General features: G+C 37.5%; 1 protein-coding gene across 1 annotated transcript in view; it reads left to right on the top strand.

Annotated features, from left to right (window-relative positions):
- The window catches only part of LOC127447338 (striated muscle preferentially expressed protein kinase-like), a 149,979-nt gene extending 128,723 nt beyond the window's left edge, over positions 1–21,256 (top strand). The window contains 16 exon segments of the mRNA XM_051709161.1: positions 365–517; positions 640–682; positions 1,392–1,460; positions 1,556–4,187; positions 6,319–6,468; positions 6,656–6,772; positions 7,340–7,507; positions 9,657–9,779; positions 10,236–10,400; positions 11,784–11,866; positions 11,868–12,553; positions 14,055–14,294; positions 16,511–16,734; positions 17,311–17,386; positions 17,490–17,639; positions 18,804–21,256. Coding sequence (XP_051565121.1) covers positions 365–517; positions 640–682; positions 1,392–1,460; positions 1,556–4,187; positions 6,319–6,468; positions 6,656–6,772; positions 7,340–7,507; positions 9,657–9,779; positions 10,236–10,400; positions 11,784–11,866; positions 11,868–12,553; positions 14,055–14,294; positions 16,511–16,734; positions 17,311–17,386; positions 17,490–17,639; positions 18,804–19,050 — 5,326 coding nt within the window. The 3' untranslated portion in view covers positions 19,051–21,256.

Here is a 21,256-nt window from a genome sequence, read left to right on the forward strand (position 1 = left end):
TTGGAACATTATCAAATCATGCTGGCATAACATGGATCATCAGGTTTTGTTTATGCAAGCTGGAGTGCAGGCTGTCATTAAAGCAAATGGCAGACATAGCAAATACTAAAAAACTCTAAAATTCATGTAAATTTTTTGGTTTCAGCCTTTCTCTTAAATTGTTATGCCGATAATATAATCTGTAAAGGAATATGTATGAAAATAAAATAAAACTGTAAAATAGAAGCATTTTCACAAGTGGTCTTGGACTTTGGACTCCATTGTATGTATATCTAGAATGTTCATCACTAACGCCAGTGTCTTCAACTGCTCGGTCAAATTGTAGGTTGTTAAAGTTAACCAGAGACTCTTTTTTTTTTTGTAGTCTAACTGGAGTTTCTCCTTTCGCGGGAGAAAACGATCGCAGTTCTGTACTCAACATCAGGAATTATAATGTGGCTTTTGAAGAAAACATGTTTACCGACCTCAGCCATGAAGCCAAGGGATTTGTCATCAAACTGCTGGTGGCTGATAGATTGTAAGTGGAATCTATCTGCTGCACCATGTTCCTGTTGATAATTTATTGTCAAGAAAATGATTTCCACTGCTAAGAGCACTTTGTGCTAACTGCCAATTTGTTCAATGTTATTTTATCTGCAGGAGGCCTGATGCTAACGATTGTCTTCGTCACCCCTGGTTCAAGGTAATGTCAGAGTAGAGTAGTAAAGGGGAAATGCACCTCTAGGCTTATTGCTTTCCAAATGCATTATTTAAATTAATCTACATCCTTGTATTTACCAGTGGTATTTCTAGACATAAGGGCATCCAGTGCCCATTAGTGCTATATCATAATGCAAAGGCTACAAGTGTAAATAATTCAAGCCAGTGTTTTTTTTTATTTTTATTTTTTATATATATCTGTTTGTTTCTCACATAACATATAAATTGTAACACTAAATATAAACTCATAGTTCACCCAAAAATGAAAATTCGCTCATCATTTAATCACCCTTTTGTTGTTTAAAACACTTACGACTTACTTCCATGGAATGCAAAAGGACAAGTTATACAAAAAAAAAAAAAAATTCTCAGTCACCATTCACTTTCATTGTATGGAAAAAAGATACAATAAAAGTGAAAGGTGATTGAGGCTAACATTCTGCCTAACATCTCCTTTTGTATTCCAAGACACATTAACATGAACATTGGTAAATTATGACAGAATTTTGTTTTTGGGTTGAACTTTGCCTTTAGGTAAATTTGTAATGATATATTATGTGATATTATGTGATAGTGATAACTATCCCTTTTAGCTGGAACATTTTAGAACCATTTAATTCCTATATAACTCTTATTGTAACCATTCATTACACTTCAATTTTTATTGGAACATATATTATTCTCTCTTTTAGACCCTGAACAAGGGTAAGAGCATCAGTACAGAATCCCTCAAAAAGTTTTTGTCCAGAAGGAAATGGCAGGTAAGATGATGTTAGTGTGGAACTAGTTCTTAAATAAAACATTATAGATTCTTACTGTATGCCATTTTTAACCATGGTCACACAATCGCTTCCAGCGATCTCTCATCAGCTATAAATCTAAAATGGTGATGAGGTCTATACACGAGTTACTGGATGACTCCTCCAGCCATATTTCTATTGCTGTTCCAAGACATCTGAAACAAGGCTCACCACCACCTTCATCATCTTCAGATTCTGATGAAGACATTAACGAGCTGCCTTTTATCCCAATGCCTCTCAACATGGAATTCTCTGGATCTAGAATGTCACTGACTGAAATTATAGGGGATGATGAGATGATCGGAAGACCGAACGGAAATGCTGAAAGGCCTGAATCAAGCCATCAGAAGTCAGAGCCGATGGAAGTGGAGACACCAGAGAGAGAGGGTGGAGATGCAGCTGCTAGAGGTCGAACCCGGAAGAGGTCAACACAAGAGGAAGAAAAAGGCTCATCTGATGAAGAACCAGCAGAACTTGACAAAAGAGCAGAACAGGCAAAGAGGCCAATGCGCAGAGGCTCAAGTATGGAGTCAGATGAGCCAGAGGGAGCACGTCGTAGAGGAGAGCTACGTAGAGGTAGCTCAGCTGACAGTGCCCTACAACTCCTTATTAAACCAGAGGAGGGCGCAGAGGAGAGCCCTGCCGATGGAAATAAAATTCTAAAAAAGTCTGTATCTATGGAGCTTCCACGGAGGAGCCCAAGTCCAGGAGCTGCAAAGCTGAGCCAGGAAGACTATGCCTTGAAATTGGAACTAATGAGGCAGAGACTCCTCAGGGGTGGCTCTGTAGACAACAAGATGAGCGGATTACGAGGTCCCCTTCTGGAGACCTTAGGTATGGGGGATGAGAAGCGTTATGTGCGGGCATCTCGCCTAGGTAACCCTCCACTTGTTAGAGCGGCATCCAGTGAGTCACCTAGAGATGACATCCCAAAGACCAAGGTACTGCGCAAGAGTGCTTCTTTCAGCCAGGGAGATCCAGAGCCCATGCCTCTGCACCGAAGGATGGGTGCACCTCTAGAGATCCCACTGGCGCAAATAGAGGAGAGACGTCTACAAGAGGCTGTATCTATGTCTGCTCTCACAGAGCCAGTTAAGCTGGATTCTCGCCCCATCACCCCAAAACCCCATACACCAGAACCAGAGAAACATGAAAAAGAGAACAATGAAGAAAAAGAGCCAATCATGTACAAGGACAGAAAATTAGAGGAAGACGTTATTGATTCAATGAGTAATAAAGATAAAGACAGAAGTCTTTATCAGAAACCATGGGAGACTGATACAAAGGAAAAGGACCAGAGCAAGTTGGAAGGAACCATTCAAGAGCCTCAAAAGGAGACTGACAGTAAGCTGGAGACTGCCTCAATCCTGAAAGCTGTGATAGAAGAAGTTGATGAAGATGAAGAAAGAGAAGATAAAGAGCCAGATAAAGAAATGGAGCATTCTGCTCCAGAGATGGAGGTTAAAGAAGTTGAAGATAATAAGGCATCAGCAAAGTCTACAGAGATCGCCATATCCACCAGCTCAGTCATGGTGACCCCAGCAGCTGCCCCAGCTCCCATTTCCCAGAGTGGCGTCTCAACATATGTGACTCCCTCTCTCCCTGCACGCACAGTGCTTCCAGATGGTAGGACTTCTGCGTATGCCAGTATCATGCAAACCATAATGGTACCATCAGTTCAGGCATCCAGTGAACCTGCTACTTTGCCTACCCTTAAACCAACATCCACCCCACCATCCATTCCAGTCTACGCACCCATTTCCAGACACACCTCTGAACCAACCCTCATGTCAGCTGCTTCATCCAAATCAGACATTCAGCAAACCACTGAACATCCTGCAGTCTTTTCTAGGGTTGCATCAACGGAGCACCCTCCCAAAGAGCCGAGTCCACCTAAGACTCCAACCCGAGCCTCCCCTAAGCGAGAGCCATCTCCTGGAAGCAACATCCAGGATCTTGCTTCTGAAGAGATCTTCGAAGCTCGATTTAAGAAGCGGGAGTCCTCACTAACTCGTAGTCTTAAACGTTTGACGTGGCAAAAGACAGAAGAAAAGCCCTCTACTGTTGCTCCTGAAACAGCAGAAGAAATGTATCGTCCTGGGCCAATTGGTGCTCCTTTAGAGTTTGTACCAAGGAGGTTGGAGGAGAAGTCCAAATCAGTTCAAGATTTACGTGAGGCAGAAAAGGACCCTGGGTTCATGAGGAGACTATCCATGCGCTTGAAAAGGACCCCATCAGTGGAGAGGAGAGAGGAGAAGCTCAAAGAAGAGGAGGCTTCAGCACCCAGGCGTCGTTTGTCATGGGCACTGGGACGGAGAGGATCCCAAGACAAGAAGGAGATAGAGATGATGAGGTTGGATGGAGGCCCTGAAACTCCCCTGGAGCCAGAGTCCAAAGCGCCCTCTGAGTCACCTGTACTTGCCATGCGCAAGAAGATTGGTAGTACCATGGCAAGCATATCCACAAGGATTAGGAGCCAGTCTGAAGAGAGGAAGGAGGACAATGATGGCAAGACAGAGATCAAGAGGACACCAATATTCTCCATACTGCGGCGTTCCAGCTCAGAGGGGGGCAGTCTGAAGAGGATGGGTGTCCCACCGAACAAACTGGCTACTCAGTCAGTCAAAGGGGCCTCATCAGAATCTTTAGATTCCATGTCAAGCATTCAGTCCGAATCAGCTGTGAAAAGTAAGACATCTTGTCTCAAGGGAATAGTTCACCCAAAAATGAAAATGGCAGTTGATAATGCCTCACTTTAAAGCTTAAAAGATAACCCAAAAGTATCACAAATGAAGTCCATGTGACTCCTGCATCATATTTCAAATCTTCTGACACTGCTGAAAAGACCAGCTTATTTTGGGTTCTGGTTCCCCAGCATGGGATGCTGGTGTGCGGTATCCCCACCAGGCTTTTAAACTAGCATAATTAGCTTCATCAGAAAGGCTAGTTGACCAGCATAGTCTAACCAGCATCATCAGAAAGACTATGCTGGTCAACCAGCTGCACCAGCTAGGCTTTGCTGGTGAAAAGCATGGCTATGCTGGTCAACCAGCTAGACCATCACTAACCAGCATAAACTAGCCTAGACCAGCATGGGTATTGCATGCTGGTTAAGCTGGTCTTTTCAGTGGGGGAAGACACAAGATTGGTTTTGATTAAGAAACAAACAGAAACTAATTAATTTTTCATGAGAGCATGAGTGTGATCATTGTATCATGGTGCGGGGCTTTTTTTTTTTTTTTTTTACATTTTCTTTAATCGAAGGGGGATGACACTATCAAGAGTGCTAGAGAAGACTGTATTTATATTTCTGTTATTTCATCAAGTTATTTGAGTGTATGAGATATATCTGGAAGATTATTAGTGAAGCTATCTTTAGTGGTCAAAAGAATAGTTCTACCTGAACGATAGTGTGGTGTAGATTGATTAACATTAGCTGATCGCAGCATACAAGAGACAAGGTAATTATCTAAGATGTCATCACTCTGTGGAAGAATTTTTATAGTATCAACATCAATTCCATATGACAGAAATAAATCTAGCTTATGGCGATGAGTTGGTCCTGTCATATTTTGTCTGACTCCAAGAGAGTTGAGAATATCGATAAATGCTAATCCAAATATGTCATTTTCATTATCTATGTGAATGTTGAAGTCACCAACAATTAAAGCTCTATCTACAGTAACTACAAGATCTGATAAAAAAATTTGCAAATTCACCAAGGAAATCAGAATAAGGCCTGGGTGATCTATGTACTGTAGCAAGGGCAAAAGATGACAGAGTTTTTTTTATTTATATCTGACGGTGTCATATTAAGCATTATTAGTTCAAAAAACTTAAACTTATATCCTGTCCTCTTAGTAACACTAAAAACCTCACTGTAAATTGTAGCAACACCTCCTTCTCTACCCTTCAGACGAGGTTCAAGTTTATAACAATAACCTGGGGGAGTGGATTCATTTAAACTAATATATTCATTTAAACTAATATATTCATCTGGTTTAAGCCAGGTTTCGATCAAACAGAGCGCATCCAAACTATGATCTGTAATAATTTCATTTACAATTAGTGCTTTGGTAGAAAGAGATCTAATGTTTAATAGTCCTACCTTCATTTGATGTTTATCTTTAATTTTGTAGTTTTTTTTAAGTTTGACCTTAATCAATTTTTTTCTAAATGATTTAGTGAGAGTTTTGTGTTTGGTAGTTCGGGGAATGTGATATCTAGGTGATACAGTCTCTATGTGTTGTAGTTTATGTGACCTGTGTGACATCTCAAGGCAGCTAGCAGATGTTCGGATTAACCAGTTTGTCTGCTTCCTGACTTGGGCCCCAGTTAGTCAGATACTATCATGAGCCAAATTACTAGAGAGGAGAGCGGCACCTTCCCTGGAGGGATGGAGTCCGTCTCTCTTTAGCAGGTCAGGTCTACCCCAAAAACTCTTCCAATTGTCTAAAAATCCAGTGCTATTCTCCAGACACCATTCAGACATATAGCCATTCAGTGACACTGATCTATTATAAACCTCGTCACCACGACGAGCAGGGAGGGGGCCAGAGCATATTACAGTGTCTGACATCATTTTTGCACGTTTCACTGCCATTGTATTATGTAGACGGCCTGTGATATTCATAAAAACATCTCCTTTTGTGTTTTTCATAAGTAAGAAAGGCATACTGGTAAATTTGGTCAGCTTTCTTTTTTTGGTGAACTATTTCTTTAATGTTCATTTTTGTGCCTATTTGATCTGCTTCATTAGTTTTCTGCCATGTTGTTGTAAATTCTCTTTACTTTAAACACCATAATCTTTCTTTCCCAGGTGCAGACATTGAACGCAGATCACGGTGGGACCGCTGGGGATTGACAAGAGGAAAAAGAGACAAGACAGTTTCCCAACCAGACATCCCAGCTTCCATCGCCAGGGAGAATGGCTCTCTTCACTCTCGCCAGTATACTCGACTAGCATCTGGTATTACACATTTTGCTTACGTTTTTCGCACTAGCTCCTACAAAAAGAGGACATCTGTTGGATGTCTTTCTGCTTTTTCATAAACATATTTACATTTATCATCAATTTATCAATTATTCATATGCAATTTCTTCAGTACCTGTATCATTGTCTCACTAATCTGTTAATTTATTCTCTTAACAATTAGACTTCCCTCCTGTGTTCCATATTAAACTGAGGGACCATGTTCTCTTGGAAGGAGATCCCGTGACTCTTAGTTGCCTCCCTGCTGGCAGCCCTCACCCACACATCTCATGGATAAAAGGTCTGATTCGAAATGATAAAATGTGCTTCTGTTGGACTAAAGATAATCTAACATAAATCGAGTGCAGTAGACATTACAGCTAATTATAAAACTGCTGTACAAGAATTTTTAAAGGGCTTATATTGTGAGGAATCAAATATCCCATAATCTTTTGAGATAAAAGAGTTGATGCACTATAAAAAATAAATACTGTAACTTTCATAACTCAAGCACTGTTGCTTATTTCATGCTAATTTCATTTGAATTTAATTGCATGTCATTAATATAATGTTCATTATTTGTAAGAAAAAACATTACATTAACATTGTGTTTGATCATACATGTAAGAGCCTAAAATAACTTTAAAAGTTATCTTTCAAGTGTAGCTGTACTGTGTTAAATCATGAATTCTAGGTGTATTAATAGTTGTTGAGCTGACAAAACTGACACTGTTTATATTTGGCTATATATAGAAGGGTCTGTTCTCACTTCAAACTAAATGTCACCTCAAAGTTAAATGTCAACATTAACATTCAAGATCACCAGATTGAAGTAACATTATTACTCTGGGGCTTTGTGTATTTTCAGATAAGAAGCCACTTGAGATTGACCCAAGGATGAACCTGATATCCTGCCCTGATGGGAGACAGCTGCTGATGATTATGAAGACCACCAAGAAGGATGCAGGCCTTTATGAATGTGTGGCTTCAAACCCACTGGCCTCTGTCACCAGCTCATGTGTCGTGTCCCTTGCTTGTAAGTTTAAGATAAAAGAAAGAAAGAAAGAAAAGTGCTTAAGCAGTGTGAGAAAGTAGAAGAACAACTGATGGGGAAAGAGAATAGATGTGTGAGATAGAAAGAGAGTGAGACATTAAGAGAGAGGTGAAATATGAAAACTTTTAGGTGAAAAAATATTCTTAAAACAAGATACATTTACTTAAGACACAAAATAACATAAGGTATGATCTCTTGTTTTCAGAGAAATCTAGCAAAATGTTGTTAGATATGCTTAAATTTATCTCTCTTACCCCACTGGTAATTTCTTTCTTTCTTTTTTTTTTTTTTTTTTAAATGTTGATAGATTTATGTCATTTTGCTATGTATATGTAAATGTATCTTGTTTTAAGGATATTTAGATATTTTTACTGGAAAAAAAGACCATGAAAAGATCATGAAAATGATTTTTTTGCGGTGTAATTATTGTTTCATTCAGGTTTCCCAAACACTCCACTCATTTCCCATTGGTCAAAAACAGATAGTTGAGCCCCAAACTCGTGCCACAACAGAGTTAGAACCAAGTTTGTGTATGGTTCAGAGCTAGACTCAATGTGGAGTTTTTTTAACCTTCAGAACTGAAATGCCATTAGCTTTCTAACAGCATGAACAGGCTAATGTACTGCTTATCATTGTGCAAAGCCATTTTCTCCCAGAACACCAGGCCATAAATTATTCACTTCACAAGTTTGTGGTTCAGTGCTGATTAGAAAGGTGACTCTCTAAGAGAGGTGCAAATATCATGTAGTTGTCTGTTTTTTCATTAGCTGAAATATTCTATTGTTGCTCCCATTATCCACATGGTTCCCACGTTCATGGAAAACCTGGAAATAATAGGGGAATTTAAATTAATGAAAATTTATAAAAAATAAAATAAAAAAGGTAATTATTCATAAATTCTAAAAGTAAAAATAAAATAAAATAATAATAATTTAAGTAATAAAAATATTTGGCAACACTTTATAATAATTTTCAATAAATCTTTTTTTTTTTTTTTTACATTTACAAATGTGTAACATCATTAGTTAATGTATATTCAGATAGTTAGATATATGAGATAATGTGCCTGGTAATGTTTACTAATGAATTTAACTAATGATCTGTTAAGCATTATGTAATGTAAATTAAAATTCATACAAATGCTATTAAACTTTCATTCCTATATGGCTTTTTACATTTTAACACCTTTATATGATTTTAACAAATGTTACATAACGATTAACAGATCACTTCTTAATGTACATTTGAATGCTTACAAATATCATTAAACTTATTTATAAATGATTTATAAATCATATGAAGCATACAACTTAATTGAACAAACCACCCCTTACACAAACTTTGACACTGTAGCTCAAAGTCCAATGCCCATAAATGTACTAAATAATCATTAGTAAACCTTTATAAACATTTACAATGTATAAATAGTTTTAACTTTAGTTTGGGTACTGCAAAAATATGAACATATAATTAATAAATTATTTGTAAAGATGTGTAAATAGTAAAAGCATGCTTAAATACATTAACACACAAACAGTAAATGTATGGCTTTTACAGACATTGGTTACTAATTAGCTGGACATTAATGAATAATTTGTAAACATGAATGCATGAGCTCATTTATAAATCATTTATGAAAAAGTTTAATGACATTAAGCATTCAAATGTACATTAACAAATAATCTGTTAATCATTATGTAACATTTGTTAAAATCATTTATAGGTGTTAAAAAGTGTAATGCCATATATGAATGAAAGCTCAATAATATCTGTAAGTATTTGATTTTACAGTAACTAATGATCTGTTAAGCATTATGTAATGTTAATTAAATTCATTAGTTAACATTAACAAGCACATTATCTCATGTTTCTAACTATTTGAATATACATTAACTAATGATCTGTTAAGCATTATGTAATGTTTTTTAATGTTTTATTAATGAAAGTTACTATAAAGTGTTACCAAATATTTTATTAATGAGATTAATATAAAAATGTTTTGGTCAAAAGTTGTAGGAACCCTGACTCCACTGCAGTCCAGAATCTTAAGTAAAATCTTTGTATAGTTGAGATGAGACAGGTTATCCAAATAAGCATTTCTAGTAGTAATTATAAAATTCTTCTTCTTTAGGTCTGCCTAATAGTCCTGGGACCCCTGAGGTTCCTCAGAAGTATAAAAACACTGCCCTGGTGGTGTGGAGACCCTCAGACACCACGGCACCATGCACCTACTCTCTGGAGAGGAGGACAGAGGGTTGGTCAACATTAATAATTATAAAACCTGCTACCAAATCCAGCATGCAATGCTTGCTTTGATTAATGCCTCAAAGTAGAATTGTCACATAAATATTGCTAAACATTTTCTCAGCAGTTTTGTTTCATAATATTTCATAATACTCCACCCTTGAAATTGTTTCTCATTTCAGTTGGTGTAAGAAAAATTTAGTATTAGTTTTGACAGAATTTAAAACTAAATTTAAAAAACTGTGGTTGATAATGTAAATAATTATTTCTTGTAATTTCCTTCTGCCCTCATTTGGATAAGATGGGTATTGCAACTGATTCTTTGTTCTCCACATGTGGCAAAAATGTCAATTTGCTTATAAATCTTAGAAGTTTTACATGTTTTTAAATGTATCCTTCCAGTTCATTATTCTTTATTTTAGTCAGTATACTATATAAAATTATGTCATAATATTTCTGTTCCTAGGTGAGACTAACTGGCTGATTGTAGCCACCGGTGTGGCTGACTGTTACTACAATGTCACAGACCTTCCAGCTGGTGCCACATACAGATTCAGAGTGGCCTGTGTCAACAAGGCTGGCCAGGGACCTTACAGCAGTTTGTCTGAAAAAGTGGTCCTAGACTCGACAGGTGCACTAATGTTTTGTAGACTACTAGAGTACTGGTTCTCAGCAGTTTTTTCCTCAGGATTCAGATTTCATATTTGACAGAGTGGGCACCCAGCACAGTACCAAAATTGTTTATTGTACAAAAGTAAATAAAAAGCCCCTAAAATTATAAGAATTTAGTATTATTAATAATAAATTATGATTTATTATTGGTTTCTATCTGTCTCTTGAATTTTGATAGTTAATGCTCTTGCAGCCAATAATTAATCGTACAAAACCATATTTAGCCTTATCGCAAGTGAATCCTTATTTAATATAGTCTTGGTTGTATTTTCTTTTACCTTGCATAGTTTTGTTCTTGGTTTATAAGAATAAAGGAATGTCATACAGCCTGTCCATATTGGCATCTGCTTAACTTGGCTTTCATCCCAAGTGACAGATCCATTTGACTGGAAGACAGAGCCTTAGACATCAACAACAAAATATATGGGGACAGTTTCCTCCTCCCCTTTAAAGGGACAGTTCACCCCAAAATTAAAATTCTCTCATCATTTACTCACTTTCATGTCATCCCAGATGTGTATGACTTTCTTTCTTCTGCTGAACACAAACAAAGATTTTTAGAAGAATATTTCAGCTCTGTAGGTCCATATAATGCAAGTGAATAGTGACCAGACCTTTCAAGCTCCAAATACCACACAAAGGCAGCATAAAAGTAATTTATACAACTCCAGTGGTTAAATACGTATTCTGAAGTGATGCAATCACTTTGGCTGAGAAACAGATCAATCTTCTGATTCTGATTTTTACTATAAATCTCAACTTTAACTTTCACTTTCAGAATGTGCAAAATAATTTGAACAGAATGAACAAAATATTGATCTGTTTCTCACCCATACCTATCATATCGCTTCTGAAGAAATGGATTTAACCAAAGAGTCATATGGATTACATTTATGCTGCCTTTATGGGGGTTTTTTTTGGAGCTTAAAAGGGTCACCATTCACTTGCATTGCATGGCATTACAGAGCTGAGATATTCTTCTAAAAATCTTTGTGTGTGTTCAGCAGCAGAAAGAAAGTCATACACATCTGGGATGGCATGAGGGTGAGTAAATAATGATAATTTTTGGGTGAACTATCCCTTTAAAGGGTTATAGCCCTATTTATTTTGCTATCCCAACTATGTACAATTATATAATTTAGTTAGTTGCATTTTAGTTTTTGCGTTTAACATAGTTTTTGTTCCTGGTGTCTGCAACCCTATCAGTACGAACCACGTGTCATGAACCACTGGATTAAAGAAGGATCCAAAATCCAAAACAAAAGACTTTGCATTGCACATAATGATTTTAATACACCTTATAACCACATTGTCTTTTTTCAAATCTCTTTATTTTCTACAGCACCTCAAAAGTCCAGCGGAACAGTTGTTGTCAAAACACTTTCATCTTCTCCTGGACCTGCAGTGGTCAAATCTACCATGACTAGTGCCTGCAATGAAGCCTGCTGGTGTGCAACCTGCAGCTCCACCAACAACTTCTGCCCCCTCTGCTTTGGCCCAGAAGGTAAAGCCCATCTCTCCACCTACTGCTCCTGTTTCAGCTTCTACACCTTCCCCTGCTCCCTTTGCCCCAGCCCATCGTCCTGTACCTGACATCCAAACTCCAGCCCCTGGCACTCCTATCCCAGCCAAAGCCAAGACCACCCTCAACATAACTATGGCGAAGCCCTCTCCAGCCTCCCCTGCAGCTCAGCCCCCTCCTGCCAAACTCTCGCCCCCTGTCGTATTGCCCAAACCTCAGAGCCCTGTCATCCCCCCGGCCCAAACTCCCCCCATATCCCCACCATCTCTGGTGTCCCCTCCCCCTGCTATTGGCAAGCCTATCTCTTCAGTGCCTATGTATGTCCCAGCTACCACCACAGCGCAAGTGACCCCAGCCACCCCAAATACATCCTCTCCTGCCCTTTCACCACCGGTGGTGTTGGTTACAAGCCTAAGTCCTGTAGGGGAGGGTACAGGCACACCCAGTCGTTTGACCCCAAGTGGAAGAGCCACTCCATCTGGACGCATCACGCCTACAGGGCGCAGGACTCCTTCGGGAAAACCTGGAGACTCAACCCTAAGGCAGGGAGTGCCCCAGAAACCGTACACATTCATGGATGAGAAAGCAAGGTAAAGTGTCAGTGACTGATCGCTTTCATATTGCTCTGTACCAGTATCAGAAATAAGCTTTTTTATTAAGGGGCAAATTTCATTTTCAGAGGATTTTTTTTTTCCTTTATGAGGGCTTTTGTTCTCAAATAATTTAAAAACAAACAGCGTGCCATTCATATGTCAAAACTCCAATTAAATTATTTATTTGAAACGAAAGGAATGTTCCAGGTTTAATATTAGTTAAGCTCAATCGACAGCATTTGTTTAATAATTTTCATTACCACAAAAAATTATTTTGATTCATCCCTTGTTTATTTATAAAGAAAGGGCAAATATTACAATCAAGCAATTACAATGGAAGTTAATGGAGTCAGTCCATGAACATTAAAATACACACTCTTTCAAAAGTATAGCCACAAGATGTGAAAATTATACATTTCAACATGATTTTAGTGTTATAAAATCTCAGTTCTACATTATGTTAGTGTGATAAAATCACTCACAGGGTTTACCGGTGTTCTGTTGTCATGGCATGGTTGTAATGTTGGATATAACTTTACACAGATAAGGTAAAGAAGTAATGTTATCACACTAAAATAATGTTAACACGTATAAAATAAATGTCTTGTGGCTGTTCTTTTGAAACAATATGTATTTTAATGTTTATGGACTGGCCCCATTCACTTCCATTTTAAGTGCCTTACTGTAACCACAATTTTTGCCTTTTTTAAAAAAATAAACAATTGAGGAGTCTAAATTATATTTTGTAGTAATCAACACTGTGCCACAAATGCTGCTGATTGAGCTTAATTGAACCCGGAACATTGCTTTAATTCTTAGTATGAACAAATATGGCTATAATGAGCTTACCTATAAAATGTAAACAAAATCAAATATATAAGTAGCTATAAATAATGCATTATTAGATATTTCCTTTTACTATTCACCAACTTATCTATTTAAAATAATAATAATAATTAGCTTTGTAAAGAAATTCATATGGTCACAATTTATATTTGTCCACAAAACAAATGTCAAGCATTTAAGCATGTCTTTAGATCAAGAGTTTAAAGGGATAATTCACCCAAAAATTATTTTTTTCTCTCTCATAATTTACTCACCCTCATGCCATCCCAGATGTGTATGACTTTCTTTCTTCTGATAGTAAATGATGAGAGAATTTTTGGGTGAACTATTCCTTTAAGATAATGAGATGCATAAATTCATTCAAGGGTGTCCAAACTTTTGACTTGTTGTATAAATAGGCCTATAAATAAAATATCATGAAATATTTTAGATAATAGATCAAAAACATTACTTGAATTCAATATTTGCCTTTACATTTTAAATATTAGAGACATTTTTGTCATTCTACTGTATGCCATGTTGGTCCCCAGCCCTGGTTAATCTGTGATGCTGCACTGCACCTACAGTAGTAGTGTAAACTGTACAATATATTGCAGCCAATGCAACTACAAACCACTGTCATCCTGAAATAACTTTTTTCTTCACCTCTCAGAGGTCGTTTTGGTGTAATCAGAGAGTGTCGAGAAAACGCCACTGGTAACCTGTACATGGCCAAGATTGTTCCATATGAGCCTGAGAGCAAGCAGACCGTGTTACAGGAGTATGACATCCTGAAGTCCCTCCACCACGAGAAGATCATGGCCCTTCACGAGGCCTACGTCACCCCACGCTACCTAGTGCTCATCTCTGAGTGCTGCTCAGGAAAGGAGCTGCTCTATAGTTTGACTGACAGGTCAGAATGATGTGTCTTTACGCTTGTAGTGCATGTCATCAAGTCAGGATTTCTTGCATTGCATTGTGTGGAAGGCTAGTATACAAAGGGGGGTAATAACATAATGTTAATTGTGCCAGGCTAATAAAGCTGAGTTTTGAATTTTAGGTGCAATATGTAATAATAAGCCTAATTTACGAAGAACGGAGGCATGTTTGCACTGAAAAGAATGACAGAGACTTAATTTAAATACAGCTTAGTGCTATTCCAGCACATACACTCACTGAGCACTGTATTAGGAACACCTGAACACCTACATATTCGTGCGATTATCTAATCAGCCAATCGTGTGGCAGTAGTGCAGTGCATAAAATCATGCAGATACGGGTCAGGAGCTTCCGTTAATGTTAACATCAACCATCTGAATGGGGAAAAATTTGATCTCAGTGATTTCGACCGTGGCATGATTGTTGGTGCCAGACGGGCTGGTTTGAGTATTTCTGTAACTGCTGATCTCCTGGGATTTTCATGCACAACAGTCCCTAGAGTTCACTCAGAATGGTGCCAAAAACAAAAAACATCCAGTGAGCGACAGTTCTGCTGACGGAAATGCCTTGTTGATGAAAGAGGTCAACGGAGAATGGCCAGACTGGTTCGAGCTGACAGAAAGGCTACGCAAACTCAGATAATCACTCTGTACAATTGTAGTGAGCAGAATAGCATCTCAGAATGCACAACATGTCGAACCTTGAGGCAGATGGGCTACAACAGCAGAAGACCACATCGGGCACTTTATTAGGACCATAGTGTTCCTAATAACGTGCTCAGTGAGTGTATAGTGCCTGCTTAATCTGGATTGCAGATGGTTAGTACCAGGCTTAGAGCAGGGGTGGGCAAAGTTGGGGCCACATTGGGCTTTAAGTAGCCACATTGTATTCCTTTTGAGATTCAGTGTTCCGCATTGATTTAGTTCTTGTATATTTTAAGCCCAGAAATAGTTGTGTACTCATTCCAATGCATGGTGCACAATTTTCTCAAGTGTATTTGTGACTGGTGGGAATATTTTACCTGAAGTATTGCTCTGCAAAGGTTGATACTTTTCTGTCAGGCATTAGAAAAATTTGATACAAGCTGAGCATAATTATAAATTGTTAATTTCACCATCTTTACTTCCCTGGTAATTTATTAGTCAAATTTACAAACTCTCTACATCAGGGGTTGGTATTATATATATATAAAAAAAATACTTTTAAAGCTACTAAAGTTATTCATTCAAAAGCAGTGAGTGGTTTTCTCATTTTCTTGTTATTGTTGTTTGATTAATAGCCTTTTAATGGCATACTAGACAATGGCAGGTCTATTAGGCTACATTTACACTAAGTCTGACATTTTGCTGCAAATCTGCTTTTTGTCCCACTGTTTACGTTCACTTTAGACATAACTTTTTACATTAATACCTTGCCAAGACGTGTATTTTGGTGGAATTTTGATGTGTATTTGACCGTTTAGACACGTATACACATTAGACTCTCGGAACACACACGCATGTAAAGCGCACACACATTAGCCACCTGTTGATCAAACAGTGCGCGGCCACAGAAGTAAGCAAATATAAATTCAATCTTTTAGATTTTATAGAGACCAACCAGTGGTTGTCTTGATGTCGCAATCAATGTAATGAGCACCCCTAAATGTAGAACATAGGCTAAATATAGAAAATTACTCAAAGTTTATCATGTTCGTCTTCATCGTGAAAAGCCCTTTCAGGTGCGGCCATGCATGTTCAGGTATTGAACTGCTGCTTGACGCATCCTCTACTGCTGCCATTCAAGTTTTCTGTGCGTGATTTGATTTGACGGGAGTCAGTCACGTTGATGGATAAAAATAAATCAGGACAGCGAAGTAGTGAACATAGGCAGAGTAAAAAACACAGTAAAAGTATGGTAACAGTACTTAAAATGTACTCAAGTAAAAATATACTATTTTTAAACTACTTTAAAAAGTACAATTCCTGGGAAAAACGACTTAATTACAGTAACGAGAATATTTGTAATTCGTTACCATACACCTCTGGTTAGTACATAAGAGGCTGATTTTTTTGTTTTGCGCCAAAATAGCACACAAAAGTGGTGCAACTGTTAAGTGAATATACCCCAAAGTGGTTGTTAATCACTTGACTTGATAGTGTCTGTAATACGGGTTAGAATTTGTAGTTTAATGTTTATTTCCCTTTCTAGATTCCGATACTCTGAGGATGACGTGGTGGCATATATCGTACAGATACTTCAGGGTCTGGATTATCTGCACAGCCGCAGAATTCTGCATCTGGATATCAAACCAGACAATATCATTGTCACCTACATGAATGTGGTAAAGATTATTGATTTTGGCAGTGCACAGACCTTCAATCCACTCTTCCTCAAGCAGTTCAGCCCACCCATTGGAACACTGGACTATATGTGTAAGATATCATTTTTATGCATTATATTGTGAATAAATGATTTCAGAGGTTTCCTGTCTAATCTTTATCACCATTGGGAAAGCTACTTTAAAGCTGTCAGAGTGATGGCCTTGTGGTCAGTGCAAGTGCTCTGACTTATTAAGATATCATGCTCATTTAAGTACATCCCTGTCCCTTCTTCACTTCTTTAAAATTAATTTGATTTTTCAAAGGTACAAATGAAAAAGAGGATATTTTAGAAGTGTGCATTTGATGTTTACCCCCGCTCGCTCGGCTGCAAAGCTATGTGTGCAATACAGAGTGGCATTAAAAACACTGAATTAGCACCACACCGCTAGTTACCAGAAAAGCTCCGCTACTGCTTCAAAACAGTTAAATGTAGTTTAGTAGTATCCTTACTTTTAATATCATACTCCCCAATATTGAACTTTATTATATTTATCACATGTTGATACTTCTTCATTCTATATTGACATGGTTTTAAATTCCTTCTCCTTTTTTTAAATTAATTATGCATATTTTTGCAATCTGTAAATTGTGTTTTTGATGTCATGAATTCCTGCTGATTACTGAAAGCTCCTGAGATGTTGAAAGGGGATGTGGTGGGTCCACCAGCTGAGATCTGGAGCATTGGCGTACTAACTTACATCATGTGAGTGCTGTCCACTGCAGCCCTGTCTTTCTGAATTTCATGGAGTTAAATGTGAAAATCTTACTTTTTCCACATTGGTGTTGTAACTTTGTATACCATTCAGGCTCAGCGGGAAACTGCCATTTACAGAGAATGACCCTGCGGAGACAGAGGCCAGAATCCTGGCAGCCAAGTTTGACCTCAGTAAGCTCTACCAAAATGTGTCCCAAAGTGCCTCTCTGTTCCTCAAGAAGATCCTGTGCAGCTACCCTTGGTGAGTAAAACATATTTAAATTGAATTCAAGATTTATTTTGAACCTCATTTTTGTTGCATCGTGAAATTACTTTCACAAAAGTAATTTTTAGGATTTCACGAAGTAGTAATTCTCATTACTGTATGCAAAAATATTTAATTCTCTTTACTGTAATGTGGAAACAATTGTATATTATCTAAATTGCAAAGTATTAGTTTATGCTGATTTAAATAAAAGGTTTTTGTTTCAAAATGTGTTGGGATGTACTCTAGGATGTGCCTAATTGTCATGAAAATGATCTCACAATAATCTCCTATAAATATATATTTTTTTTTTAATGCAAAGTATAATTTTAAATTTGTATTTATTTATTTTGATTTTGGGGTTAAACGTGACCCCTTTTATAAGATTTACCCGTACAGTATATCTGCTAAGTCCCATTTAAAGGGACAGTTTTTAGGACAATATTTCAGCTCTGTAGGTTTATACAATGCAAGTGAATGGTGACCAAACCTTTGAAGCTCCAAAAATCACATAAAGGCAGCATTCAAGTAATCTGTATGTCTTCAGTGGTTTAATATATGTCTTCTGAAGCAATGCAATAACTTTGTGTGAGAAACAGATCAATATTTCAATCATTTTTTATTAAAAATCTTCAGTTTCACTTTCAGAATGTAAAAGAATGAGATATCTATAGTAAAAAAAGGACTTAAATATCGATCTGTTTCTCACCCAAACCTATCATATCCCTTCTGAAGATATAGATTTACTGTAAACACTGGAGTCATATGGATTACTTTTATGCTGCCTTTATGTGATTTTTAGAGCTTGAAAGGTCTGGTCACCATTCACTTGCATTGTATGGTCCTACAGGGCTGAGGTATTCTTTTAAAAATCTTTGTTTGTGTTCAGCAGAAGAAAGAAATTCATACACATCTAGGATGGCATGAAAGTGAGAAAATGATGAGAGAATTTTTATTTTTGGGTGAAATATCCCTTTATTGTTCTGAGACAGTTCGTAGGTTGATTCCCCTGAAAAGTGTCAACTCGTTTGAAGCCAGTCATTCGTTTTGCAAAGACATTACACATTTCAACTCTTAAGACAAGTCATCTACCTTTCAATGCAGGTCAGGTAATGTCTCTCAAAGCTAACTGATGTCTTATGTGTGCTTATTGTGTCTTAGGGCCCGTCCGACCATTAAAGACTGCTTTAACAACTCGTGGCTACAGGACGCTTACCTAATGAGATTGCGGAGACAGACTCTTACCTTCACCACCACACGCCTCAAGGAGTTCCTGGAGCAACAGCAGCGGACCAGGGTTGAGGTGGCAACAAAGCACAAAGTCCTTCTACGTTCCTACCAGAGCACCCCTCAGAACCCATCCACCCCTTCAACACCCAGCACCCCTACAGCACCCATCTCTCAGTGAGCTCCTCCACTGGACATTCTCCAGAGAGACAAGAAGAGGGATCCGGGGGTCTCCAGGACAAGGATAGAGAGAGAGACATAGCCAACCTCAGGACATCCCAGCCCCCCTCTAAGCTGCCCCAAGCTCTCGGTAGGCCTTGATGGGGCCGGTTAATGTGCAGTGTGTGTAACAAGATCTTCAACAGGATCTTCTGTTGTGGTCCACAGAGTTGAGAGAGTTCTGAGACAAAAAACACAAACAGGAACATCTCTTGTCCAAGCTGACAAAAACATAACAGGCATCGATGCATTTACCATTATTAGCTGTGGCCAGCATGCACAGTGCTTTAAGCTCCTTCCCTCTACTTTACAACACTTTTTCAGATTAATTTTTGACAAACCTACTTTAGCTTTTCTGAGCATTGCATCTCTAGCAAGGGGTCAGGAACTTTGGACCCATCCTGGTTGAGCAGAGTGACTGTGTTTCTTACACAAAATTGTTCTAGTACATCACTTGATGCAAAAAAAAAAAATAATAATAATGTCATGTCAATGTGTATTTTTTGTGGTGTCTTTCACTTGTGAACCAGGGCCTTGAGATTTGTGGAAAATGGTGTATATCTTTTTTTCAACTAGTTTTATGGCATAATTAAGACTTTTATTACTGGTAGTTGTTATACTGTAAGTGATTATCAGTATATATAAAAATTATTCATAGTTGACTGACTAAATAATGTTGAGCGCTGTAGTTCTTACTGTAGTGCCATCAACCAAGATTTTTTGTCTTTTACTAAAGTGTATTGACCTAAACTAAGGTGGATTGAATTCATTGTCATATTAAAGAGGCTGTTGTGGGCCTCACAGTTGTTTCTTAAAAGACATCTTTAGGGAGTGACATTTTTGCAAGAATTCCCAGTCCATTAAAGCACATCGAAAAATTATGTGAATTCAACTTTTTATATGTTGAAGACTTTGCTTTTAACACCAGGAATGTATTAAGTATGGCAGATGTCAGTGCATCAGTATAGCATACAGTAGCATACAGCACGCATCAGTACAAATTCCTCTCTATATAGAGTAACTGCAGCACCTGCGTAACTGTTTTTGGGGAAAACTCAGACCTTATGAATGTGAGAGGAGAGTATGTTAGCCAAAGTTGACTTTATAAAGAGATCAGCTTCAGAATGCTGGTTAAAGACGTGCCTGACTACGAATCTTATAAAGAGGCATTTAACTTGGTTGGATGGAATGGAGACCTCTCAAAGAAGTGCCAATTTTAGCACATTTCAACCTGATTTGATTTGATTAGATACAATGTTATAACACATTTATTATGTGATTTTCGATTTATTTTTCTATTTATTTTTATTAACGGTGTGCATCCTGTTTGATGAATGTAGAGGTACAGAAACAGTGTTTGTTGTTATTTTGATGTTAATTAATCTAATGGATGAATTAGGGATTCTTTTTAACACAAAATTAGATACATTCTATATGAAAGGGCCATCTATTTGTAAACTCATAATTGCCCTGTTTGAAATTATATATCCACAATAAAAGCAAACAGACCTAAACATGGCAAGCCAAGTGGGGGACATATAAATAGTAATGTCCTTATTGTTTTATTATCATCCAATTACATTTATTGGCACATAAAGGACATGTTGTCACCAATAGTCACTAATAGTAAAATATTGGCTTGGATTATGAATTTCAGTTTGCTCTGTGTTTATTGTTCAGTGCGAACTTTCTTCTGTTTTCTGTCACTTGGCATACAGTAAATGCTACCATAGTTTGTTTTTTCTAGCCAATTTGTTTATCAGCCTGTTTGTTTTTAACATGGGATATTCAGATAAGAGTGACTATCTTCTCATTGATCAACCTTTAAATTATACGGTTTCAAATAATACAGTATGGTGCAAGAATTAAAACTGAGTGAAAAGACATGGAATAACAATGAAGAGGAAATAATTCAGACTTGTTGAACAGCTGTATGTTGTTGTGAATAAGGTTTTATATTATTTAATGTGTGCGTGTGTATTTACTACTCTTTTTAGTCACGCCGAGCAACCCTTTAATGTGAAACTAAATCAATCTTTTCTGGAATGAAGTATGCTGCACTAAAACAGTGACACAAATATGGAGATAATATGAATGTTTTACAGTAGAATGAAGTGTGTATATGTTGAAAACATGACCTTTCATGAATAAAATCAGCTGTCAGCAAC

This window comes from Myxocyprinus asiaticus, chromosome 10 (genome assembly GCF_019703515.2).
Source record: "Myxocyprinus asiaticus isolate MX2 ecotype Aquarium Trade chromosome 10, UBuf_Myxa_2, whole genome shotgun sequence".
NCBI lineage: Eukaryota > Metazoa > Chordata > Actinopteri > Cypriniformes > Catostomidae > Myxocyprinus > Myxocyprinus asiaticus.